This window comes from Pan troglodytes, chromosome 9 (genome assembly GCF_028858775.2).
Source record: "Pan troglodytes isolate AG18354 chromosome 9, NHGRI_mPanTro3-v2.0_pri, whole genome shotgun sequence".
Lineage (NCBI taxonomy): Eukaryota > Metazoa > Chordata > Mammalia > Primates > Hominidae > Pan > Pan troglodytes.
The window spans coordinates 68,834,188-68,853,721 of NC_072407.2; the positions used below are offsets into that span (position 1 = coordinate 68,834,188).

Sequence of the window (19,534 nt, forward strand, 5' to 3'; positions counted from 1 at the left end):
GGGCACTATTGGGCGTTACGCGGGGGCGGGGCCGGTTGCCAGGACGACGCCTGCGAAGATGGCCGCTGCGTCCTCATCGGATTCCGACGCCTGCGGAGCTGAGAGGTGAAGGCAGGGCTCCTCAAGGCCTCTTTTCCCACCCGTGTAAAGAGGGTCCCTTGGTCCCCGGGCTCTGGGCTCCTGCTGTTCTCGGACAGTCTGGAAGGACTCTTAAGAGGTCAGATAGGGAAACCGAGGCCTAAGATGTGCATATGTGTGTCTGGAGGTCGCTCGGTGAGCCAGTGGCGGAGCCTGGACTTGTACCCAGACGTTCTGTACCTTATGTTCAGAGTGACCTGTACCAGCTTCCTCAAAGTTTTTTTTTCCCCTCCCATGGGACTCACTCCCCAACTGTCTTTCCCCCACTTCCAGCAATGAGGCCAATTCGAAGTGGTTGGATGCGCACTACGACCCAATGGCCAATATCCACACCTTTTCTGCCTGCCTAGGTGAGTCTCTGGAACCAGGAACCCTGGGTTCTAGTGGGATGGGGAGTCAGACAATGGTCCTGTAGTGAAGCCTCTGGGATTCTGAGACTCTGGTTTTGGCCCTTTTGTTTTCCAGCGCTGGCAGATTTACATGGGGATGGGGAATACAAGGTAAGCATATCACCCTAGCCAGGAGAGTTGAGGGTAGGGGGGTGTACCCAGAAATGAGATTTCCTGACGGCTGAAAATAGGCCCAGCATACTCTGGAATTCACATATACTGTGAAAAAGCACATTTAGCGTTAAATTTTGTTTTTATATGGAAAGTGAAGAGAACTTATTGATTTCATAATACAGACTGCAGAAAGTAAAGCAGATCAAATATTTCTGGGGATTCTACTAAGACAAAGCCTCTTAGTTAACCTGATTTCTTTGTTGGAAGGGCAAATCCCTTGGTTGGGGGTGGGCACTAGAATCTGGAGGGAAAGTAAAAAGGAGGGAAGTGAACGTTTGATGTTTATCAAAAGATTTTAAGATTGGCCATGAGCTGTCAATTTTTGAAGCTGGATAATGGGATATATGGGGACTCATTATATGAGTCTCTCTACTTTTGTATGTGAATGAAAATTTTCCATAGTAAAAATGTTACATTTTAAATTTAATTTTAAGGCCAGCAATCCCAGCACTTTGGGAGGCTGAGGTGGGTGGATCACTTGAGCTTAGGCATTCGAGACCAGCCTGTCCAACATGGTGAAACACCATCTCTACTAAAAATACAAAAATTAGCCGGGCATGGTGATGGGCACCTGTAATCCCAGCTACTTGGGAGGCTGAGGCAGGAGAATTGGTCAAACCCAGGAGGTGGAGGTTGAGTGAGCTGAGACCATGCCACTACACTCCAGCCTCGATGACAGAGTAAGACCGTTTCAAAAATATATATGTGTGTACATACACACATATGTGTGTATGTGTGTATGTGTACGTATGTGTGCATATGTGTGTATGTGTACGTATGTGTGCATATGTGTGTATGTGTACGTATGTGTACATATGTGTGTATGTGTACGTATGTGTGCATGTGTGTATGTGTACGTATGTGTGCATGTGTGTACATGTGTACATATGTGTGCATGTGTGTACATGTGTGCATGTGTACATGTGTGTACATGTGTGTACGTGTGTATATATACGCACATGTATATATGCGTATATATACGCACATGTATATATGCGTATATATACGCACATGTATATATGCGTATATATACGCACATGTATATATGCGTATATATACGCACATGTATATATGCGTATATATACGCACATGTATATATGCGTATATATACGCACATGTATATATGCGTATATATACGCACATGTGTATATGTGTATATATACGCATATGTATATATGCGTATATATGTGTATATATGTGTATATATACACATATATATGTATATATGTGTATATATATGTGTATATATGTATATATGTGTATATATACGCTTATATATGTGTATATATGTGTATATATGTATATACATATATTTAATTTTAAATAAAAATGTAAATTTAAAAAGATACAAATTTTTTAAAGGTAGAGAAATATATTGAGATAAAAGAAAGGAAGTTAGCATGGATTCAGTATCCATTTCTGGACTAGACCTTCCATGGAGGCACATAAACATGGATTTTATTTATTCCCATTTTGTGAATGGGAAAATAGTTTCAAAGAGGTGAAGTTTACTGAATTTGTAACTGGGTCTGTTTGATTCCAAGTTTTGTGCTTTTTCTACCAAAGCTCAGCCCTCACCATGGGCAACAACACCACAATGGATATATCATGTGGGTGGCTAGAAGATAGTCCTGGAATCCCACCCCACACAGAGAGTGCAATAGGACTCAGTGGTTTTTGCCCCCAAATTCCTACCCATAATGTATTCAGTAATTCAGCAAGTGTATAGTGAGTCCCTACTGTGTGTCAGGCATCGTGGGGACGCTACACTCAGAAATGCATCAGCATGTGGTCAGGAGGAGATACACTGTCGACAATTATTCCATGATATTGATTGAATACCTAGTTTGTATTTGGCTCTGGGCTTACAATAGTGAGGGAAGAGAAACCACAGACACAGTAGCTAATAAGAAATGTTAGCCAGGCACAGTGGCTCATGCCTGTAATCCCAGCACTTTAGGAGGAGGCCAAGGCGGGTGGATCACAAGGTCAGGAGTTTGAGACCAGCCTGGACAACATGGTGAAACCCTGTCTGTACTAAAAATACAAAAATCAGCCGGGCGTGGTGGCAGGCGCCTGTAATCCCAGCTACTTGGGAGGCTGAGGCAGGAGAATGGCTTGAAACCGGAAGGCGGAGGTTGCAGTGAGCCGAAATCACGCCATTGCACTTCAGCCTGGGTGACAGAGCGAGACTCCATCTCAAAAAAAAAAAGAAATGTTGAATATCTTCACATAATAGAATGTTTAATGGCTAGTTTATTCACCATTGAGTCCCAGCATCTAGTCCAGTACCTGACATAAAGTAGGTACTTGATAAATATTTGTGGGGAAGTGAGTAGATGCTAAAATTGAACATGTAGAAAGTATTACGGGAGCGCCAACGAGAACAATGGATTCTGTCTGGAGGCACCAGGAGGTAGTAATGTGTGAACTGGGCATTGAAGGATGAATGAAGTCTATCAAGAAGTCAAGGATGAGAGGATGGGGAAGGCATTTCAGGTAGAAGAAACAGCACAAGCAGAAGGACAGAGACTTAGAAGTTCATAGCATATTTGGAAAGAATAACTGTGAAGTTAGGAAGTTGAGACCCATATAAAATAACTACCACATAAAATAGTAGTTAAGACTATGGCTTTGGATTCAGACAGAACTAGCTCTACCACTTAATAGCTGTATGACTTTTACTTAACTTCTCTAAGACACAGCTTCCTCATTTGAGAAATGAGGCTAATAATGGTGCCTACTTCATAAGGTTGTTGAAAGCCAGGTGTAGTGGCACACACCTGTAGTCCTAGCTGCTTGGGAGGCTAAGGTGGGAAGACTGCTTAAGCCCAGGAGTTTGAGGCTGCAGCGAGCCATGATCGCACCACTGCACTCCAGCCTAGGTGACAGAGCAAGACCCAGTCGCTTAAAAATAATAAGACTGTTGAGAGGGTTAAATGAAACGATGCATGCAGTTTCTGATGTGGTCCCTGGCATATACTGCATGCTCAGTATCCAGGCGTTCTTGGGTACCCCCTTTCTGGCCGGAGCACAGCAATGGGAAGGGTGATAGGAAACAAGTTGGGAACTAGATCAGAGAGGTCTTCCAGGCCTCATTCAGGGAAATGGGCTTGTGTGGCAGCTCCAGCAGCTTGGAAGATGGATTAGAGGGTGGAAAGCTGAGAGATCAAGGAGCTTGTTTCCCCTCTGTGTGTCCACAGAGCACATCCTGCCCTGCATTTGGAAACCAGGCTTCAGCAGCCCAGATATGGGTGTCCCCGTCCCCTCCCACACTGACCTCTACCACTGTCCCAGTGTCTCTCTAGAAGTGCCTGGTGTGGAAGAAATGTTTGCTGAATGAATAATAAAAACATCAACTGCCACTTATTCCTCAGTAGCACTTACCAGGTTCTGTAACTCATTATCTCACTTGATTTTCACCACATACCGTGAAAGTATCACCATTCTGCAAGCGGGAAACCTGAGATTCAGAAAGGTTAGTCAACTTTCCCAAGGTCAGGCAGCTTGAAAGCCTGAGGGCAAAGCCTTTATTGGTGCAGGAATGAATGAATGTGCACCAGCAATAAGGCAAGAAGAGGGTCAGTGGAGAGGTCTTCAGACCCTGAGCCTAGAATGAGCCATCCTCTCCCTGCAGCTGGTGGTAGGGGACCTTGGCCCTGGTGGGCAGCAGCCCTGCCTGAAGGTGCTCAAAGGACCACTGGTGATGAACGAAAGCCCGCTACCTGCTCTGCCAGCTGCTGCTGCCACCTTCCTCATGGAGCAACATGAGCCCCGGACCCCAGCTCTGGCACTTGCTTCAGGCCCTTGTGTCTATGTGTATAAGAATCTCAGACCCTACTTCAAGTTCAGCCTGCCCCAATTGCCTCCAAATCCTCTGGAACAAGACCTTTGGAACCAGGCCAAAGAGGTAAATAAATAACATGGGAGTTGGGAACCAGAAGGCAAAGATGGCAGCCACTGGGTGAGGAGGGCTGGGCTCCTGGGAAGAAGGTGGGCTGGTGGCAGGAGGTCAGCTATAGTCCATCTCTGACAGCAGCAGTGATGGCACTTTTTTTTTTTTTTGAGACGGAGTTTCACTCTTGTTGCCCAGACTGGAGTGCAATGACGTGATCTTGGTTCACTGCAGCCTCTGGCTCCCGGGTTAAAGCAATTCTTCTGTCTCATCCTCCTGAGTAGCTGGGATTGCAGGCACCAGCAACCACGCCTGGCTAATTTTTTGTATGTGTTAGTAGAGACAAGGTTTTACTATGTTGGCCAGGCTGGTCTTGAACTCCTGGCCTCATATGATCTACCCACCTCGGCCTCCCAAAGTGTTGGGATTACAGGCATGAACCACCATGCCCAGCCTAGTGATGGCACTTCTGGACAAGGTGTTGTGCTTGGCTACTCAGCATGGCTCCCAGAGAGGCACTGAGCCAATTCTCTTGGAGAGTGGAACCCAGAAAATTTCTCTGCACTAGCCACATCCCTGCCCAAATTTGAGGAAGATGAAACCAAAGAAGGTAGGGGCCTATCAGAGAAGGAGGAGGACTGGAAACACCAAGAGAGGAGGGGAATTTGGGGAGGCATGGATTTGGGGAGGGATGATGTACATGGCCATGAGACTGGATTCAGATAAAGGGCGTGAGTTTGGTGCTCAGTGCAGAGGTAGGCTGGCAGGGAGGCAGAGACCAAGAGGTACCCCTAGAAGTGTGGAGCTGTCTGGGGGTGTAGACATTGGGTTTCCTGCCTGGCTTGAGCTCACAGGCTCTCTTCCCACATTGTCACAGGACCGAATCGACCCCTTAACCCTGAAGGAGATGCTGGAGAGCATCCGGTGAGAGGCTGCCTTCCCCTTCATACCCCCCTCACTCCTTCATCCCATCTGAGCCCCAGGGCCCCATTCTTCCACTCGGCTGCCATGCTGGCCCCTTTCCTTGCAGGGAGACGGCAGAGGAGCCTTTGTCCATCCAGTCACTCAGGTAAGGACCCTGTGGAGGGCCAGGGTTTGGGAGGCTCCAGGGAGAGGAAGCAGCCGCCAGAACGTGCCAGAATGATGGAGGAGGGCAGCGAGGCCGGGGCCTGCAGATGCCAGTTCTCTGTGTGTCTAGGTTTCTGCAGCTGGAGCTAAGTGAAATGGAGGCATTTGTAAACCAACACAAGTCCAACTCCATCAAGCGGCAGGTAATACCCCCTTCTCTTTTTATTTCCCTGTAAAAAAATTTACATTTTTTTAAAAGACCACTTAACATCAGTGGTAAATTCTATAAGCAAACCCAACCAGTATCTCTTTGCTATATCCCTTCCAGCCATGCCATGTGTGTGTAGTCATAAAGCTGCAGTGCCTTCCACATTCCAGTTAGTAGTGACAGCTTTTTTTTTTTTGAGACAGTCTTGCTCTGTCACCCAGGCTGGAGTACAGTGGCACAATCTCAGCTCACTACAACCTCTGTTTCCCGGGTTCAAGCGATTCTCATGCCTCAGCCTCCCAAGTAGCTGGGATTACAGGCATGCACCAACACGCCCAGCTAATTTTTGTATTTTTAGTAGAGACGGGGTTTCACCATGTTGTCCAGGCTGGTCTCGAACTCCTGACCTCAGGTGATCCGCCCACCTTGACCTCCCAAAGTGCTCAGATTACAGGTGTGAGCCATCGTGCCATGCCAACCACTTACATTTTTGAGTTATCATTAACATTTGGTATGGGAATAGTTACCACTAATATTTGTCCACATTTTTGTAAGCTTTCTCCTTCCATTAGGCACTGAAAATCATTCCTCTTTTTTAATCTCTTTTGGGGAAGGGTAGGGAGCTGGGTCTTCCTCCGTCACCCAGGCTGGAGTGCAGTGGTGTGATTGTGGCTCACTACAGCCTCAAACTACTGGGTTCAAGTGATCCTCCTCCTTCAACCTCCTGAGTAGTTGGGACTACAAGTGCATGCCACCATGCCCAGCTAATTTTTTTATTTTTATTTTTTGTAGAGATGGAGTCTCACTATGTTGCCCAGGCTAGTCTTGAACTCCTGAGCTCAAGCAGTCCTCCCACCTCAGCCTCCCAAAGTGGTGCTATTACAGGAATGAGCTGCTGTGCCCAGCTGTCTTTTTCAATCTTGATGATAATCACACAATGAGCACCTTTATCTAAAGAAAAACATCTTGGCCGGGCACGGTGGCTCACGCCTGTAATCCCAGCATTTTGGGAGGCTGAGACAGGCAGATCACGAGGTCAGGAGATCGAGACCATCCTGGCTAACATGGTGAAACCCTGTCTCTACTAAAAATACAAAAAATTAGCCGGGCATGGTAGCGGGCGCCTGTAGTCCCAGCTACTCAGGAGGCTGAGGCAGGAGAATGGTGTTAACCCGGGAGGCGGAGCTTGCAGTGAGCCGAGATCGCGCCACTGCACTCCAGCCTTGGCGACAGAGCAAGACTCTATCTCAAAAAAAAAAACCAAAAAACAAAAAAAAAAAAGAAAAACATTTTGCTTCTGCTAATTTCTGTAGGAGAAATTCCTTACAAGGGGATCTTTTTTGTTTTCCCTCCAATTATAATTACAAAAGAAACATGTGCCCACTGTAGAAACGATAGGCATCATGAGGAAATTAAACATCACTTGTGATATCATTGTCTAACAATAACTAGTGTTTGTTTAAGGGTTTAGCCTTCCACATGTTTTTGCATTCATGTATTTTTTATTTTGAAATTTTTGTCCTTTTTTTTTTTTTTTGGAGACAGAGTCTGGCTCTGTCGCCAGGCTGGAGTGCAGTGCTGTGATCTCAGCTCACTGCAACCTCCACCTCCTGGGTTCAAGCTATTCTCCTGCCTCAGCCTCCCAAGTAGCTGAGACTACAGGCGCACGCCACCACGCCCAGGTAATTTTTGTATTTTTAGTAGAGACGGTGTTTCACCATGCTGGCCAGGATGGTCTCGATCTCTTGACCTCGTGATCTGCCTGCCTCAGCCTCCCAAAATGCTGGGATTACAGGTGTGAGCCACCACGCCCATCTTATTTATTTATTTATTTTTTTAAGAGATGGGATCTCACCATGTTGCCCAGACTGGTCTCAAACTCCTGATCTAAAGTGATCCTCCCACCTGGGCCTCCCAAAGTGCTGGGATTACAGGCATGAGCCACTTTATTTGGCCTATATTCACATATTTTTAAAACTAGGATTATACTAACGTCACTTTTTTTTTCTTTTCTTTTTTTTTTTTTGAGATGGAGTTTTGCTCTTGTTGCCCAGGCTGGAGTGCAATGGCACAATCTCAGCTCATCGCAACCTCCGCCTCTTGGGTTCAAGCGATTCTCCTGCCGCAGCCTCCCGAGTAGATGGGATTACAGGGATGCGCCACCACGCCCGGCTAATTTTGTATTTTTAGTAGGGACAGGGTTTCTCCCTGTTGGTCAGGCTGGTCTCGAACTCCCAACCTCACGTGATCCGCCCACCTCGGCCTCCCAAAGTGCTGGGATTACAGGCATGAACCACCGCACCCGGCCTTTTCTTTTATTTATTTTTGAAACGGAGTCTCGCTCTGTCACCCAGGCTGGAGTGCAATGGCACGATCTCAGCTCACTGCAACCTCCATTTCCCAGGTCCAAGCAATTATCCTGCCTCAGCCTCACAAGTAGCTGGGATTACAGGCACCCGCCATCATGCCTGGCTAATGGTTGTATTTCTGTACAGATGAGGTTTCTTTTTTTTTTTTTTTCTTTTCTTTCTTTGAGATGGAGTCTTGCTCTGTCACCCAGGCTGGAGTGCAGTGGTGCAATCTTGGCTCACTGCAGCCTCTGCTTCCCGGGTTCCAGCGATTCTCCTGCCTCAGCCTCCTGGGTAGCTGGGATTACAGGTGCATGCCACCATGCCTGGCTAATTTTCATATTTTTTGGTAGAGACGGGGTTTCACCATTTTGGCCAGGCTGCTCTTGAACTTCTGACCACTTCAGCCTCCCAGAGTGCTGGGCTTACAGGTGTGAGCCACCACGCCCAGCCCTTTTCTTTTCTTTTCTTTTTTTTTAAGACAGGGTCTTACTCTGTCAGTCAGGCTGGAATGCAGTGGCAGGATCATAGCTCACTGGAGCATTGAACTCCTGGGATCAAGGGATCCTCCTGCCTCAGCCTCCTGAGTACCTGGGACTACAGGTGCACGCCATCGCACCTGGCTGATTTTTTATTTTTATTTTTTGTAGAGTTGGGGTCTCACTTTGCTGCCCAAGCTGGTGTTGGACTCCTGGGCTCATGCAGTCCACCTGCCTTGGTCCCCAAAAGTGCTGGGATTACAGGCATGATCTGCTGAGCCTGGCCCAAATATTCTTTTAAAATATGACTTTTAAGAAATGACTGCAGCCGGGCATGGTGGCTCATGCATGTAATCCCAGCACTTTAGGGGGCTGAGGCAGGTGGATCACAGGTCAGGAGTTCAAGACCAACCTGGGCAACATGGTGAAACTAAAAATACAAAAAGTAGCTGGGCACGGTGGCGTGCGCCTGTAATCCCAGCTAGTTGGGAGGCTGAGGCAGGAGAATTGCTTGAACCTGCGAGGCAGAGGTTGCAGTGAGCCGAGATTGTACCACTGCACTCCTGCCTGGGCGACAGAGCGAGAACCTGTCTCAAGAAAAAAAAAAGACTGCATAGTTTTTGATGATATGGATGGCTCATAATTGACTTAGACAATCCTCTTTTGTTAGAAAGTTAGATTTGTTGCAATAAACACCTTTGTACTTAAATCTTCTGTCACATCTCTGATATTTCCTCTTCATCCTCCTTTGCCCTCTTTCTTCCCTCATGTGGCATTCTGGGAGTATCTTGGGGGTGGTGTGTGGAGGTTCCCTGGGTGACCCCTGGAGTCCTTCTGTAGACAGTCATCACCACCATGACCACCTTGAAGAAGAACCTGGCTGACGAGGATGCTGTGTCTTGCCTGGTGCTGGGCACCGAGAACAAGGAGCTCCTGGTGCTTGACCCCGAGGCCTTCACCATTTTAGCCAAGGTCAGCGTCAGGTCTGGCCCTGGGCCCACTGGAGGCCCAGGCTGCATTCTCTCCCCATGCTCCACAGTTAGTTCTGGGTAATATATATGTTCCTTGTAGAAAAATTAGAAACTAGATAAGCATAAAAAAAGATATATATCCAAAAATCCTACCGCCTATGGATATATACTGTTAAAGTTGAGGCATAGGTCTCTCTAGACATTTTCATATTTAGACATAGATATATAACTTTATGTAAATATTTCTCTTTATAAAAACAGGATTAGCTGGGTGTGGTGGCCCATGCCTCTAACCCTAGTGCTTTGGGAGGCTGAGGCAGGAGGATGGCTTGAGCCCAAGAGTTTCAGGCTGCAGTGAGCTATGATTGTGGCACTGCACTCCAGCCTGGGCGACAGAGTGAGACCCTGTCTCTAAAAACAATAAGTAAATAAATAAATAAAAGCAGGAGGATCATGTAACATGTTCTTTTCATGTAGCAGTATATCATCAGTGTCTTTCTATATCTATAAAACCACATCAGCCTTTTATTTTCTTTTGTTTTGTTTTTTGTTTTTGAGGCAGAATCTTGCTGTGTCACCCAGGCTGGAGTACAGTGGCTCTATCTCAGCTCACTGCAGCTTCTACCTCCCGGGTTCAAGCAGTTCTGATGCCTCAGCCACCTGAGTAGCTGGGACTGCAGGCATGTACCACCACACCCAGCTAATTTTTGTATTTTTAGTAGAGATGGGGTATCACCCTGTTGGCCAGGCTGGTCTCAAATTCCTTACCTCAAGTGATCTCTGCATCTCAGCCTCCCAAAGTGCTGGGATTACAGGCGTGAGCCATCACACCTGACCCCACATCAGCCTTTTTAAAGACCACGCAATATCCATCATATTGAGGTACCATAATTTATTTACCCTGCCACCTATTGTACATTTAAACTGTTTTTCATTTTTTGCTATTAATACCAATGCTATAGACCTTTTTACCCAAATATCCTTGCATGCTTGTTTGTTTGTTTTTGAGACAGTCTTGCTCTCTTGCCCAGGCTGAAGTGCAGTAGTACAATCTCAGCTTACTGCAACCTATGCCACCTGGGCTCAAACAGTCCTCTCACCTCATCTTCTCATCTGTGGGACCACCACGCCCAGCTAAGTTTTGTACTTTTGGTAGAGACAAAGTTTTGCCATGTTGGACAGGCTGGTCTCGAACTCCTGAGCTCAAGCGATCCACCCGCCTCAGCCTCTCAAAGTATTGGGATTATAGGTGTGGGCCACCACACCCAGCTGCACGGTTGTTTAAGTACATCCTTAGGATGCAGTCCTAGAAGTGGCATCGTTTAGTCAAAAGGCACAGACTAAAAGGCTTTTGCTAAATGTTGCCCCAAGTTTCCCTCCTGAAAAACTGTATGAATTTAAACTGGGTGTAAGTGAGGAGATTGGGACTTTAGACCAGGCACTCACTCAGAGGAGTTACTGACAGGGCAGGGAGGGACGGGGGCTCCAGAGAAATTGGAGTGTTTGCGCTTCTTCTTTGCAGATGAGCCTTCCCAGCGTCCCCGTCTTCCTAGAGGTTTCCGGCCAGTTTGATGTTGAGTTCCGGCTTGCCGCGGCCTGCCGCAATGGAAACATCTATATTCTGAGAAGGTAGCCACATCCGTGGTCTCCGGGGCCGGGAGGAACATCTCAGAAAACTGGTGGCTTCAGAGGCTTGCAAGATGAGAGTGGGCTTTAAGGCTGGAATTTGGAAATGCAAAGAGCTGAGAACTTCATAAAGGAGGCTGAGCCCACAAACACAGAAGAGGATACCTGGAGGCTTGTGAGATGGGGCTGGCACAGTGAGAGACTAGGCTGGGTGGCTATAGTACAGGAGTGATCAGAAATGAGAGGACAGGCTGGGCGCTGTGGCTCACGCCTGTAATCCCAGCACTTTGGGAGGCCGAGGCAAGCGGATCACCTGAGGTCAGGAGTTCAAGACCAGCCTGGCCAACATGGTGAAACCCCGTCTCTACTAAAAATACAAAATTAGCTGGGCATGGTGGCGCATGCCTCTAGCCCCAGCTACTCGGGAGGCTAAGGTAGGAGAATCGCTTGAACCCAGGAGGCGGAGGTTGCAGTGAGCCAAGATCACACCACTGCACTCCAGCCTGGGTAACGGAGTGAGACTCCATCTCAAAAAAAAAAAAAAAAAAAAAAAGCAAGGGGGTGCCGGGTGCATTGCCTCACGCCTGTAATCCCAGCACTTTGGAGGCCAGCGTGGGTGGATCATGAGGTCAGGAGATCGAGACCATCCTGGCTAACACAGTGAAACCCCATCTCTACTAAAAATACAAAAAATAGCTGGGCATGGTGGCAGGCGCCTGTACTCCCAGCTACTCGGGAGGCTGAGGCAGGAGAATGGCGTGAACCTGGGAGGTGGAGCTTGCAGTGAGCCGAGATCACGCCACTGCCCTCCAGCCTGGGCACAGAGCGAGACTCTGTCTCAAAAAAAAAGAAAAGAAAACAGATGGGAAGAAATAAAAAAATAATTTCCCATATTTGTTACTTTCTAGGGTACATGACATGACACTTGTTTATGCATTAGTTTAATATTCCATATAAAATGCTTTTTTTTTTTTATTTTGTGAGACAGAGTCACAGAGTCTCACTCTGTCACCCAGGCTGGAGTGCAGTGGCACGATCTCGGCTTACTGCAACCTCTGCCTCCTGGGTTCAAGCGATTCTCCTGCCTCAGCCTCCCAAGTAGCTGGGACTACAGGTGCGTGCCACCACACCCAGCTAATTTTTGTATTTTTAGTAGAGACGGGGTTTCACCATATTGGCCAGGCTGGTCTCGAACACCTGACCTTGTGATCCACCCGCCTCGGCCTCCCAAAGTGCCGGGATTACAGTCATAAGCCACCACACCCGGCCTAACATGCATTTTTAATTCAATAAATATTTATTGAGCACCTACTATGCATTATGCAGTATGTGGTATTAGGGATATATTGATGAACAAGATAAATATGGTCCCTGTCCTTATGGCGAAGACAGATGTATTAAAGTGAAGAAACCAAGATGTTACTACAAATTGGATGAGTGCTATGGAGAAAAAATACAAGCTCAATGGGGAAAAATAACAGGTAAGGGTGATCAGGAACACCTCTCTGTGGAGATGGCTTGAAAGTTAAAAAGGAACCAGTTGGTGAGAAAGTCGGGAAGAGTGTTGTAGGCCAACTCAAAGTGGGAAAGACATTGGCGTGTGCTCCTCGAATAGAGAGGAACTAACTGTACTTTCTGGAAAGGGAAACTAAAATTGAGAGGCCAGTAAACTAAAAACTGCATTGACACAGGGCAAAGCTCTTCATCCTTTTCTCATAATAAAGTGCCTAAGTCCACTTGTCCTGGCTAGTCCAGCCAAAGGTAAACTCACTGAAAACTCTGTTAAATGCCAGATGATCATACAAGCCACCATAGTGAAGGTGGGCGGAAGACAAGACACCATAGTGAAGGTGGGAGGAAGACAAGACACCATAGTGAAGGTGGGAGGAAGACACACTTGATGTTTTCCAAGGCCACACATTTACTAAGGTGGCAGAAGTGGAAATAATCCCAGGGTCATCTGCTTTGGGGCCAGTGTTCCTCCCAGGTGAGTCCATGGGGTTTAGACAGAGGAGGGTCAGCCATAGAAGTGGAGAGGATTTCTCTGGGGCCAGACAGTGTGTTGTTTATTCCACAGAGACTCCAAGCACCCCAAGTACTGCATCGAGCTGAGCGCCCAGCCTGTGGGACTTATCCGGGTACACAAGGTCCTAGTGGTGGGCAGCACCCAAGACAGCCTGCATGGCTTCACCCACAAGGTGCAGCCCCCAGCAAGCAGCAGCCCCTCCACGCCTATGCCCCTAGCCCCCACTTGGCAAGAGAGTCCTCTGGCTTCCCCACCCCAGAAACCGTTCTTTCCACTGTAAGCCCTGAGCCCTCCACAGACACTGGCTGTTCCCTGCCAGGGGAAGAAGCTGTGGACAGTGCAGATGCCCGCAGCCATCCTGACCATGAACCTCCTGGAGCAGCATTCCCGGGGCCTGCAGGCCGTCATGGCTGGGCTGGCCAATGGAGAGGTCCGCATTTATCGTGACAAGGCCCTGCTCAACGTCATCCACACCCCGGTGAGCCCCATCTCCGGCATCTGCCACTCACTCCTCCTTGCCCTCGTCTCACCTCTGGGGCTTCTTAGCTGCCTCTTCCGACCACACATTGATGCATTTCAAAAACATTTGTTGAGGCCAGGCACAGTGGCTCATGCCTGTAATCCCAGCACTTTGGGAGGCCAAGGTGGGCAGATCACCTGAGGTAAGGAGTTCAAAACCAGCCTGGCCAACATGGCATAACCCCCTTGCTACTAAAAATACAAAAATTAGCCGGGCATGGTGGCGCGTACCTGTAATCCCAGCTACTCAGGAGGTTGAGGTAGGAGAATCGCTTGAGCCTGGGAGGCGGAGGTTGCAGTGAGTCAAGATCAAACCACGGCACTCCAGCCTGGACAACAGAGCGAGACTCCATCTTAAAAAAAAAAAAAAATGTGTTGAGCACCTCATATGTACCAGTCACCATATTGGTAGGGGTGGGGGGTAAAATGATGACTAAGTCCTTGTTTTCAGGAGGCTTACAGTCTAAGGTAACAGCCAGCCAGAGACATAGCAAATTTAAAAGCAGGGCCGACTGAAGCAGAGCAAAGTGCTAAAAAGCGCAGAGGGTGCTGAGTGACAAGGGTGGGGGGTGAGATAAATGGGGATGGACTCCATGGGACACTTCACAGAACAAGTGACAGTTCAACTGGGCCTCAGAACAGTTTGTCAGGTGGACAAATGGAGGAAGAACATTCTGCACAGAGAATAGCATGCACAAAGCCTGAGAAGTATGAAGGCTCTTGATTAAGGAATCCAGGTCATTTGATGAGTTTGGACCAGAGGTTTTCAGACTCTAAGTTATGAATCATTAAATCAGTTTAGTAGATCACAACCAGCAACATTTAAAAAAATAGAATAGTAAATTCAAAGTATGTCACAAGTGAGGGCCAGGCACATTGGCTCACACCTGTAATCCCAGCACTTTGGAAGGCTGATCACAGTTCTGGAACAGCCTGGCCAACATGGTGAAACCCCATCTCTACTAAAAATAAACAAATTAGCCGGGTATGGGCCGGGCACGGTGGCTCACGTCTGTAATCCCAGCACTTTGGGAGGCCGAGGCAGGCAGATCACAAGGTCAGGAGATGGAGACCATCCTGGCTAACACGGTGAAACCCCGTCTCTACTAAAAATACAAAAAATTAGCTGGGCATGGTGGCAGGTGCCTGTAGTCCCAGCTACTCAGGAGGCTGAGGCAGGAGAATGGCGTGAACCTGGGAGGCGGAGCTTGCAGTGAGCCAAGATCGCACCACTGCACTCCAGCCTGGGTGACAGAGCGAGACTCCATCTCAAAAAAAAAAAAAAAAGCCGGGTGTGATGGCACACCTGTAATCCCAGCTACTTGGGAGGCTGAGGCAGAAGAATCACTTGAACCTAGGAGGCAAAGGTTGCAGTGAACTGAGATCACGCCACTGCACTCCAACCTGGGCCACAGAGCAAGACTCTATCTCAAAACAAAAAAACAAAACAACAAAAATAAATAAATAATTACAAATACAAATAGAAAAATTAGCCAAGCATGGTGGTGCATGCCTATAATCGCATCTACTGGGAAGGCCGAGGCAGAATCACTTGAACCCAGGAGGCAGAGGTTGCAGTGAGCTGGAGATCACGCCACTGCACTCCAGCCTGGGCAATGAAGTGAAACTCCATCTCAAAAAAAAAGTATGTCACAAGTGAAACTGTGTATGTGCGTGTGTGCGTGTAAATTGTCCTGTGTCACAGTATAAAATTTGCAAACAACTGGCTTGGGCCATAGGTGCTTGGAGGGCCGGTGGTATGCTCGTTGAAAGAAGGGTAAAGAGGAGAGAACTGACAGAAAAGGCGGGTTGGAGTCAAATGTGGAAGGCCTTCAGTGTCCTAAGAAAGAGAACAAAAGCCATTGGAGGTTTTCTATCAGAGACCAGACATATTTGTGTTTTTGAAAGGTAGCAAAGGCAGCATTGTGAAGGACAGACTGGGGAGAAAGACCCGAAAGACGAGTCTGGGAGATCTATTAGGAGGTTGACCCCAAAAGTGAGGGCCAGTGATATTTGGTCTGGAACTGAGGTAGTGAGATTGGAGGGGAGATGAGAAATATAGGAAATATTTCAGAGGCAGCGATTCCCCAGGCCTGTCTCTATCACTTCTCACCTATTATATCTGGGGCCTCCCCTACCCATCCCCTGTCTTGCTTTCCTCTCCAAGATATTTCCCCAACTAAACTCTGACGTCTCCACATAGGATGCAGTGACCAGCCTTTGCTTTGGCCGGTACGGGCGGGAGGACAACACCCTCATCATGACCACTCGAGGTGAGTGGAGTCAGACCTGGCAAGGGCTTTGAAGTCGGGAGTGAAGGGACAGGCCTGCTTCTGGGGAAAGAGGGGGAGGTGGGAATGAAGCATGGGTGGACCTGGGTGTGGAAAGCAAGGCCTACAGAAGTGTCCTTCTGGAGCTAGGCCTCCACTGGGACAGCCCAAGGGCTGGGTCCTGGGCTGGATTCGATCTTTCTAGTTCACCCAGCATCCCCAGTGCCTGCCACGATGCCAGGAACATCACAGTACTCCACAAATAACTGCTAAGTGGATTAATGAATTAATGATGAGAGACTATTAAGATGCACTTTGTTACTTCCAGAAACAGTCTCGTCTGGAAGACGGATGTGTACAGAAGCAACTCTATAGGAGGCAGATTGTTTGGGGAAGAAAGAATGGGAATGTGGGTAGAACTGGGGAGGACAAATCCATTTCCACTGTCCACTTCCCTAGGTGGTGGCCTGATCATCAAGATCCTGAAGCGTACAGCAGTGTTTGTAGAGGGAGGAAGTGAGGTGGGTCCCCCACCAGCCCAGGCCATGAAACTCAATGTGCCCCGAAAGACCCGGCTTTACGTGGATCAGACACTGCGAGAGCGGGAGGCTGGCACCGGTGAGCCTCAGACTGGGTCCTTTCCCTTCTTCCTCCTCCATTGCTCCTACACAGCAAAGCTAGGGGAATGCTGCCCAGCCTCCCTGTGCACTGGGAGGAGATCTCGGCCAACTAGGTAGGTCACTCACCTCTGCAAATCCAGGGACAGCCTAGGAGGTACACGTTGCCTGCAAATCACTGTTCCTCAGGCTGGAAGGTGCTGTGGGTGACAGCAAGAGCCCTTAGAATTCAGGGAAGGGAGCAGTCACTTCCAAACGCAGGAATTCTCATGAGGAAAGTAGAATTTTGACTGGGCATGGTGGCTCACGCCTGTAATCCCAACACTTTGGCAGAGGTGGGAGGACAGCATGAGCCCAGGAGTTCAAGACCTACCTGGGTAACATAATGATACTTCTTTCTCAAAAAAAAAAAAAAGAGAAAGAGAAAAGTAGAATTTGACCAGTGTCATCTTGTCCAGTTTTTCCTGCCCATTTATTTGTTCATTCATTCATCGTTCGTTCATTCATTCATTCAGTACCTATGATTACACCAGGCCTTGTGCCAGGTGCCTTTAATTAGAATAGTCCCTACCTTGGGCCAGGTGCAGTGGCTCACGCCTGTAATCCCACCACTTTGGGAGGCGGAGATGGGCAGATCATGAGGTCAGGAGTTCAAGACCAGCCTGGCCAATATGGTGAAACCCTGTCTCTACTAAAAATACAAACAGCCAGGCGTGTTGGCATGCACCTGTAGTCCCAGCTACTTGGGAGGCTGAGGCAGAAGAATCGCTTAAACCCAGGAGGCGGAGGTTGCAGTGAGCCAAGATCATGCCACTGCACTCCAGCCTGGGTGACAGAGCGAGACTCCGTCTCAAAAAAAAAAAAAAAAAAAAAAAGAATAAATAATAGTCCCTACCTTAGGAACTCAGTCTACCTGGGGCCAACTTCATGATCATGTGTAGAAGGGGTTTCTGCAAAGAGCTTTTGGAGCACACAGAGGGAGTAAGGACTTCTGCCTGGGAAGCTTGGGAAAGGCTTCAGAGCGAGGTGACTTTGGGCTTCACCCTAAAAGATGATAGCCAGACCCCCAGACAGGGCAGGGCAGGGTAATATAGGCAGAGGCACAGGGTGTTGACCTGGATTCAAGAAAGCAGGCCCGGTTCGGTGGCTCATGCCTATAATCCCAGCTCTTTGGGAGGCCGAGGCAGGCAGATCACCTGAGGTCAGGAGTTCGTGACCAGCCTGGCCAACATGGTGAAACCCCCTTGCTACTAAAAATACAAAATTAGCTGGGCATGGTGTCACACGCCTGTAATCTCCTTAGGCAGGAGAATCACTTGAACCTAGGAGGCAAAGGTTGCAGTGAACCAAGATCACGCCACTGCACTCCAGCCTGGGTGACAAGAGCCAGACTCCGTCTCAAAGAAAAAGAAAATGTACAAAGTCTAATAAAGTTGTAAAACTATCTTCAAGAACAGAAAAGACCACCTTCAAGAATGCTTAAGTGGAGAGAGTTACCAAGTTGCAGGATGGGAAGACCTAATGCTGTAAAGCTTGAAGTTGCAGTTAAAATCCCAGTGGGGTTTGTTTTAAGGACCTGGCCAGTTGATTCAAAGAGTAAACCTAAGAAGATTGGGGAAAATAAGAATGAGGGGACTTACCCTATCAGGTAGCAAAATGAACTCAAGCTGTGGGAATCAGAAGCTGTGGTGTGGATGCAGAAATAGAATGGAGATCGGGGCAGGATTAGGAAGTCCAGAAACTGACCCTGAACATGTGGAAAGTCAGAGTGTGTGAAAGGTGTCATTTTGAATTGGCAGGGAAATGTGAGACTGTCCAAAAACACACAATCAGGACAACTTGCTTCTAGAAAAGAAAATTAGACCTTTTCGGCCAGGTGCGGTGGCTCACACCTGTAATCCCAGCACTTTGGGAGGCCGAGGTGGGCAGATCACCTGAGGTCAGGAGTTCGAGACCAGCCTGACCAACATGGTGAAACCCCGTCTCTACTAAATACAAAAAATTAGCCAGGCTTGGCGGCGCGTGCCTGTAATTCCAGCTACTCGGGAGGCTGAGGCAGGAGAATCGATTGAACCCGGGAGGCAGAGGTTGCAGTGAGCTGAGATCGCGCCATTGCACTCCAGCCTGGGTAACAAGAGTGAAACTCTGTCTCAAAAAAAAAAAAAAAAAAAGGAAGAAAATCAGACCTTTTCTTCATACCAGCCACAAAAATTAATTCTGGATAGATTAAAAATAAATTGTAAAAGTACTAGAGAAAAAGCACATAAAATGTGAAACTCCTGAATGGCAGAAGCCACTTCACACATAAACGGAAGAGCGAAGCCAGCCTGGGGGACCGAGGTGCCCAGTCTGGAAGAGGAGGGACAGTGGGGTGGGGGCGGGGTGGGCCCTGGAGGTGGCTTGGGGAAGAGTCATGTGATCCTGCAAACGGTGAGATGTGAGGGGTGGACCTAGGTGACTTGATGGACAGGGAGGCAGTGACGGAGGCAGGACCATGAGGCTGGTTTCCGCAGCGTTGAGCCTGAGGTGTTGATGGGACCTCCCTGTGGAGATGAGCAGGAGGCAGGCGAGGGTGTTCACTAAGCTGCTGGAGACACATGCACAATATTGAGCGTGGACACTGAGGACTCCTCTTTGTGGTGGTCAGAGCTGTGGCAGGACATGGATTGTCTGGGGGAAGAAGATGGAGGATGAGAAGAGGACCATGGACCAGACTCAGGAGAACACCAGCCTCTAGGGCCGGACAGAGAAGCCAGTGAAGGAGCTAGATAGTGCAGGCAGGGAGGTGGTAAGAGAGTGAGAAGAG

At 48.1% G+C, this 19,534-nt stretch overlaps 2 protein-coding genes across 8 annotated transcripts in view; one reads left to right on the forward strand and one right to left on the reverse strand.

Annotated features, from left to right (window-relative positions):
• Window positions 1–19,534, forward strand: part of BBS1 (Bardet-Biedl syndrome 1) — a 23,511-nt gene continuing 3,977 nt past the window's right edge. For 2 of the 4 annotated variants that reach the window (XR_672937.4, XM_001171950.7), the window contains exons 1-13: window positions 1–105; window positions 412–488; window positions 604–638; window positions 4,339–4,611; window positions 5,474–5,520; window positions 5,627–5,665; window positions 5,795–5,867; window positions 9,540–9,671; window positions 11,193–11,299; window positions 13,374–13,494; window positions 13,642–13,800; window positions 16,045–16,114; window positions 16,571–16,729. Coding sequence is in view for 2 of the 4 variants with exons in the window: in XM_001171950.7 (XP_001171950.2) it covers window positions 59–105; window positions 412–488; window positions 604–638; window positions 4,339–4,611; window positions 5,474–5,520; window positions 5,627–5,665; window positions 5,795–5,867; window positions 9,540–9,671; window positions 11,193–11,299; window positions 13,374–13,494; window positions 13,642–13,800; window positions 16,045–16,114; window positions 16,571–16,729 (1,339 nt within the window). In the remaining 2 variants the exon portion in view is untranslated. The remainder of the gene's footprint in view (window positions 106–411; window positions 489–603; window positions 639–4,338; window positions 4,612–5,473; window positions 5,521–5,626; window positions 5,666–5,794; window positions 5,868–9,539; window positions 9,672–11,192; window positions 11,300–13,373; window positions 13,495–13,641; window positions 13,801–16,044; window positions 16,115–16,570; window positions 16,730–19,534) is intronic. The other 2 variants (XR_010147263.1, XM_063783121.1) reach the window with 1 other exon arrangement.
• Window positions 10,548–19,534, reverse strand: part of ZDHHC24 (zinc finger DHHC-type containing 24) — a 25,635-nt gene continuing 16,648 nt past the window's right edge. The window contains exons 3-6 of one of the 4 annotated variants that reach the window (XR_008537850.2): window positions 18,369–19,398; window positions 16,858–16,928; window positions 14,073–14,194; window positions 10,548–11,389 (exon numbers count right to left, since the gene is read on the reverse strand). The gene's annotated coding sequence lies outside the window, so the exon portion shown is untranslated. Of the gene's footprint in view, window positions 11,390–14,072; window positions 14,195–16,857; window positions 19,399–19,534 lie in introns of all 4 variants that reach the window. The other 3 variants (XR_008537851.2, XR_008537848.2, XR_008537849.2) reach the window with 3 other exon arrangements.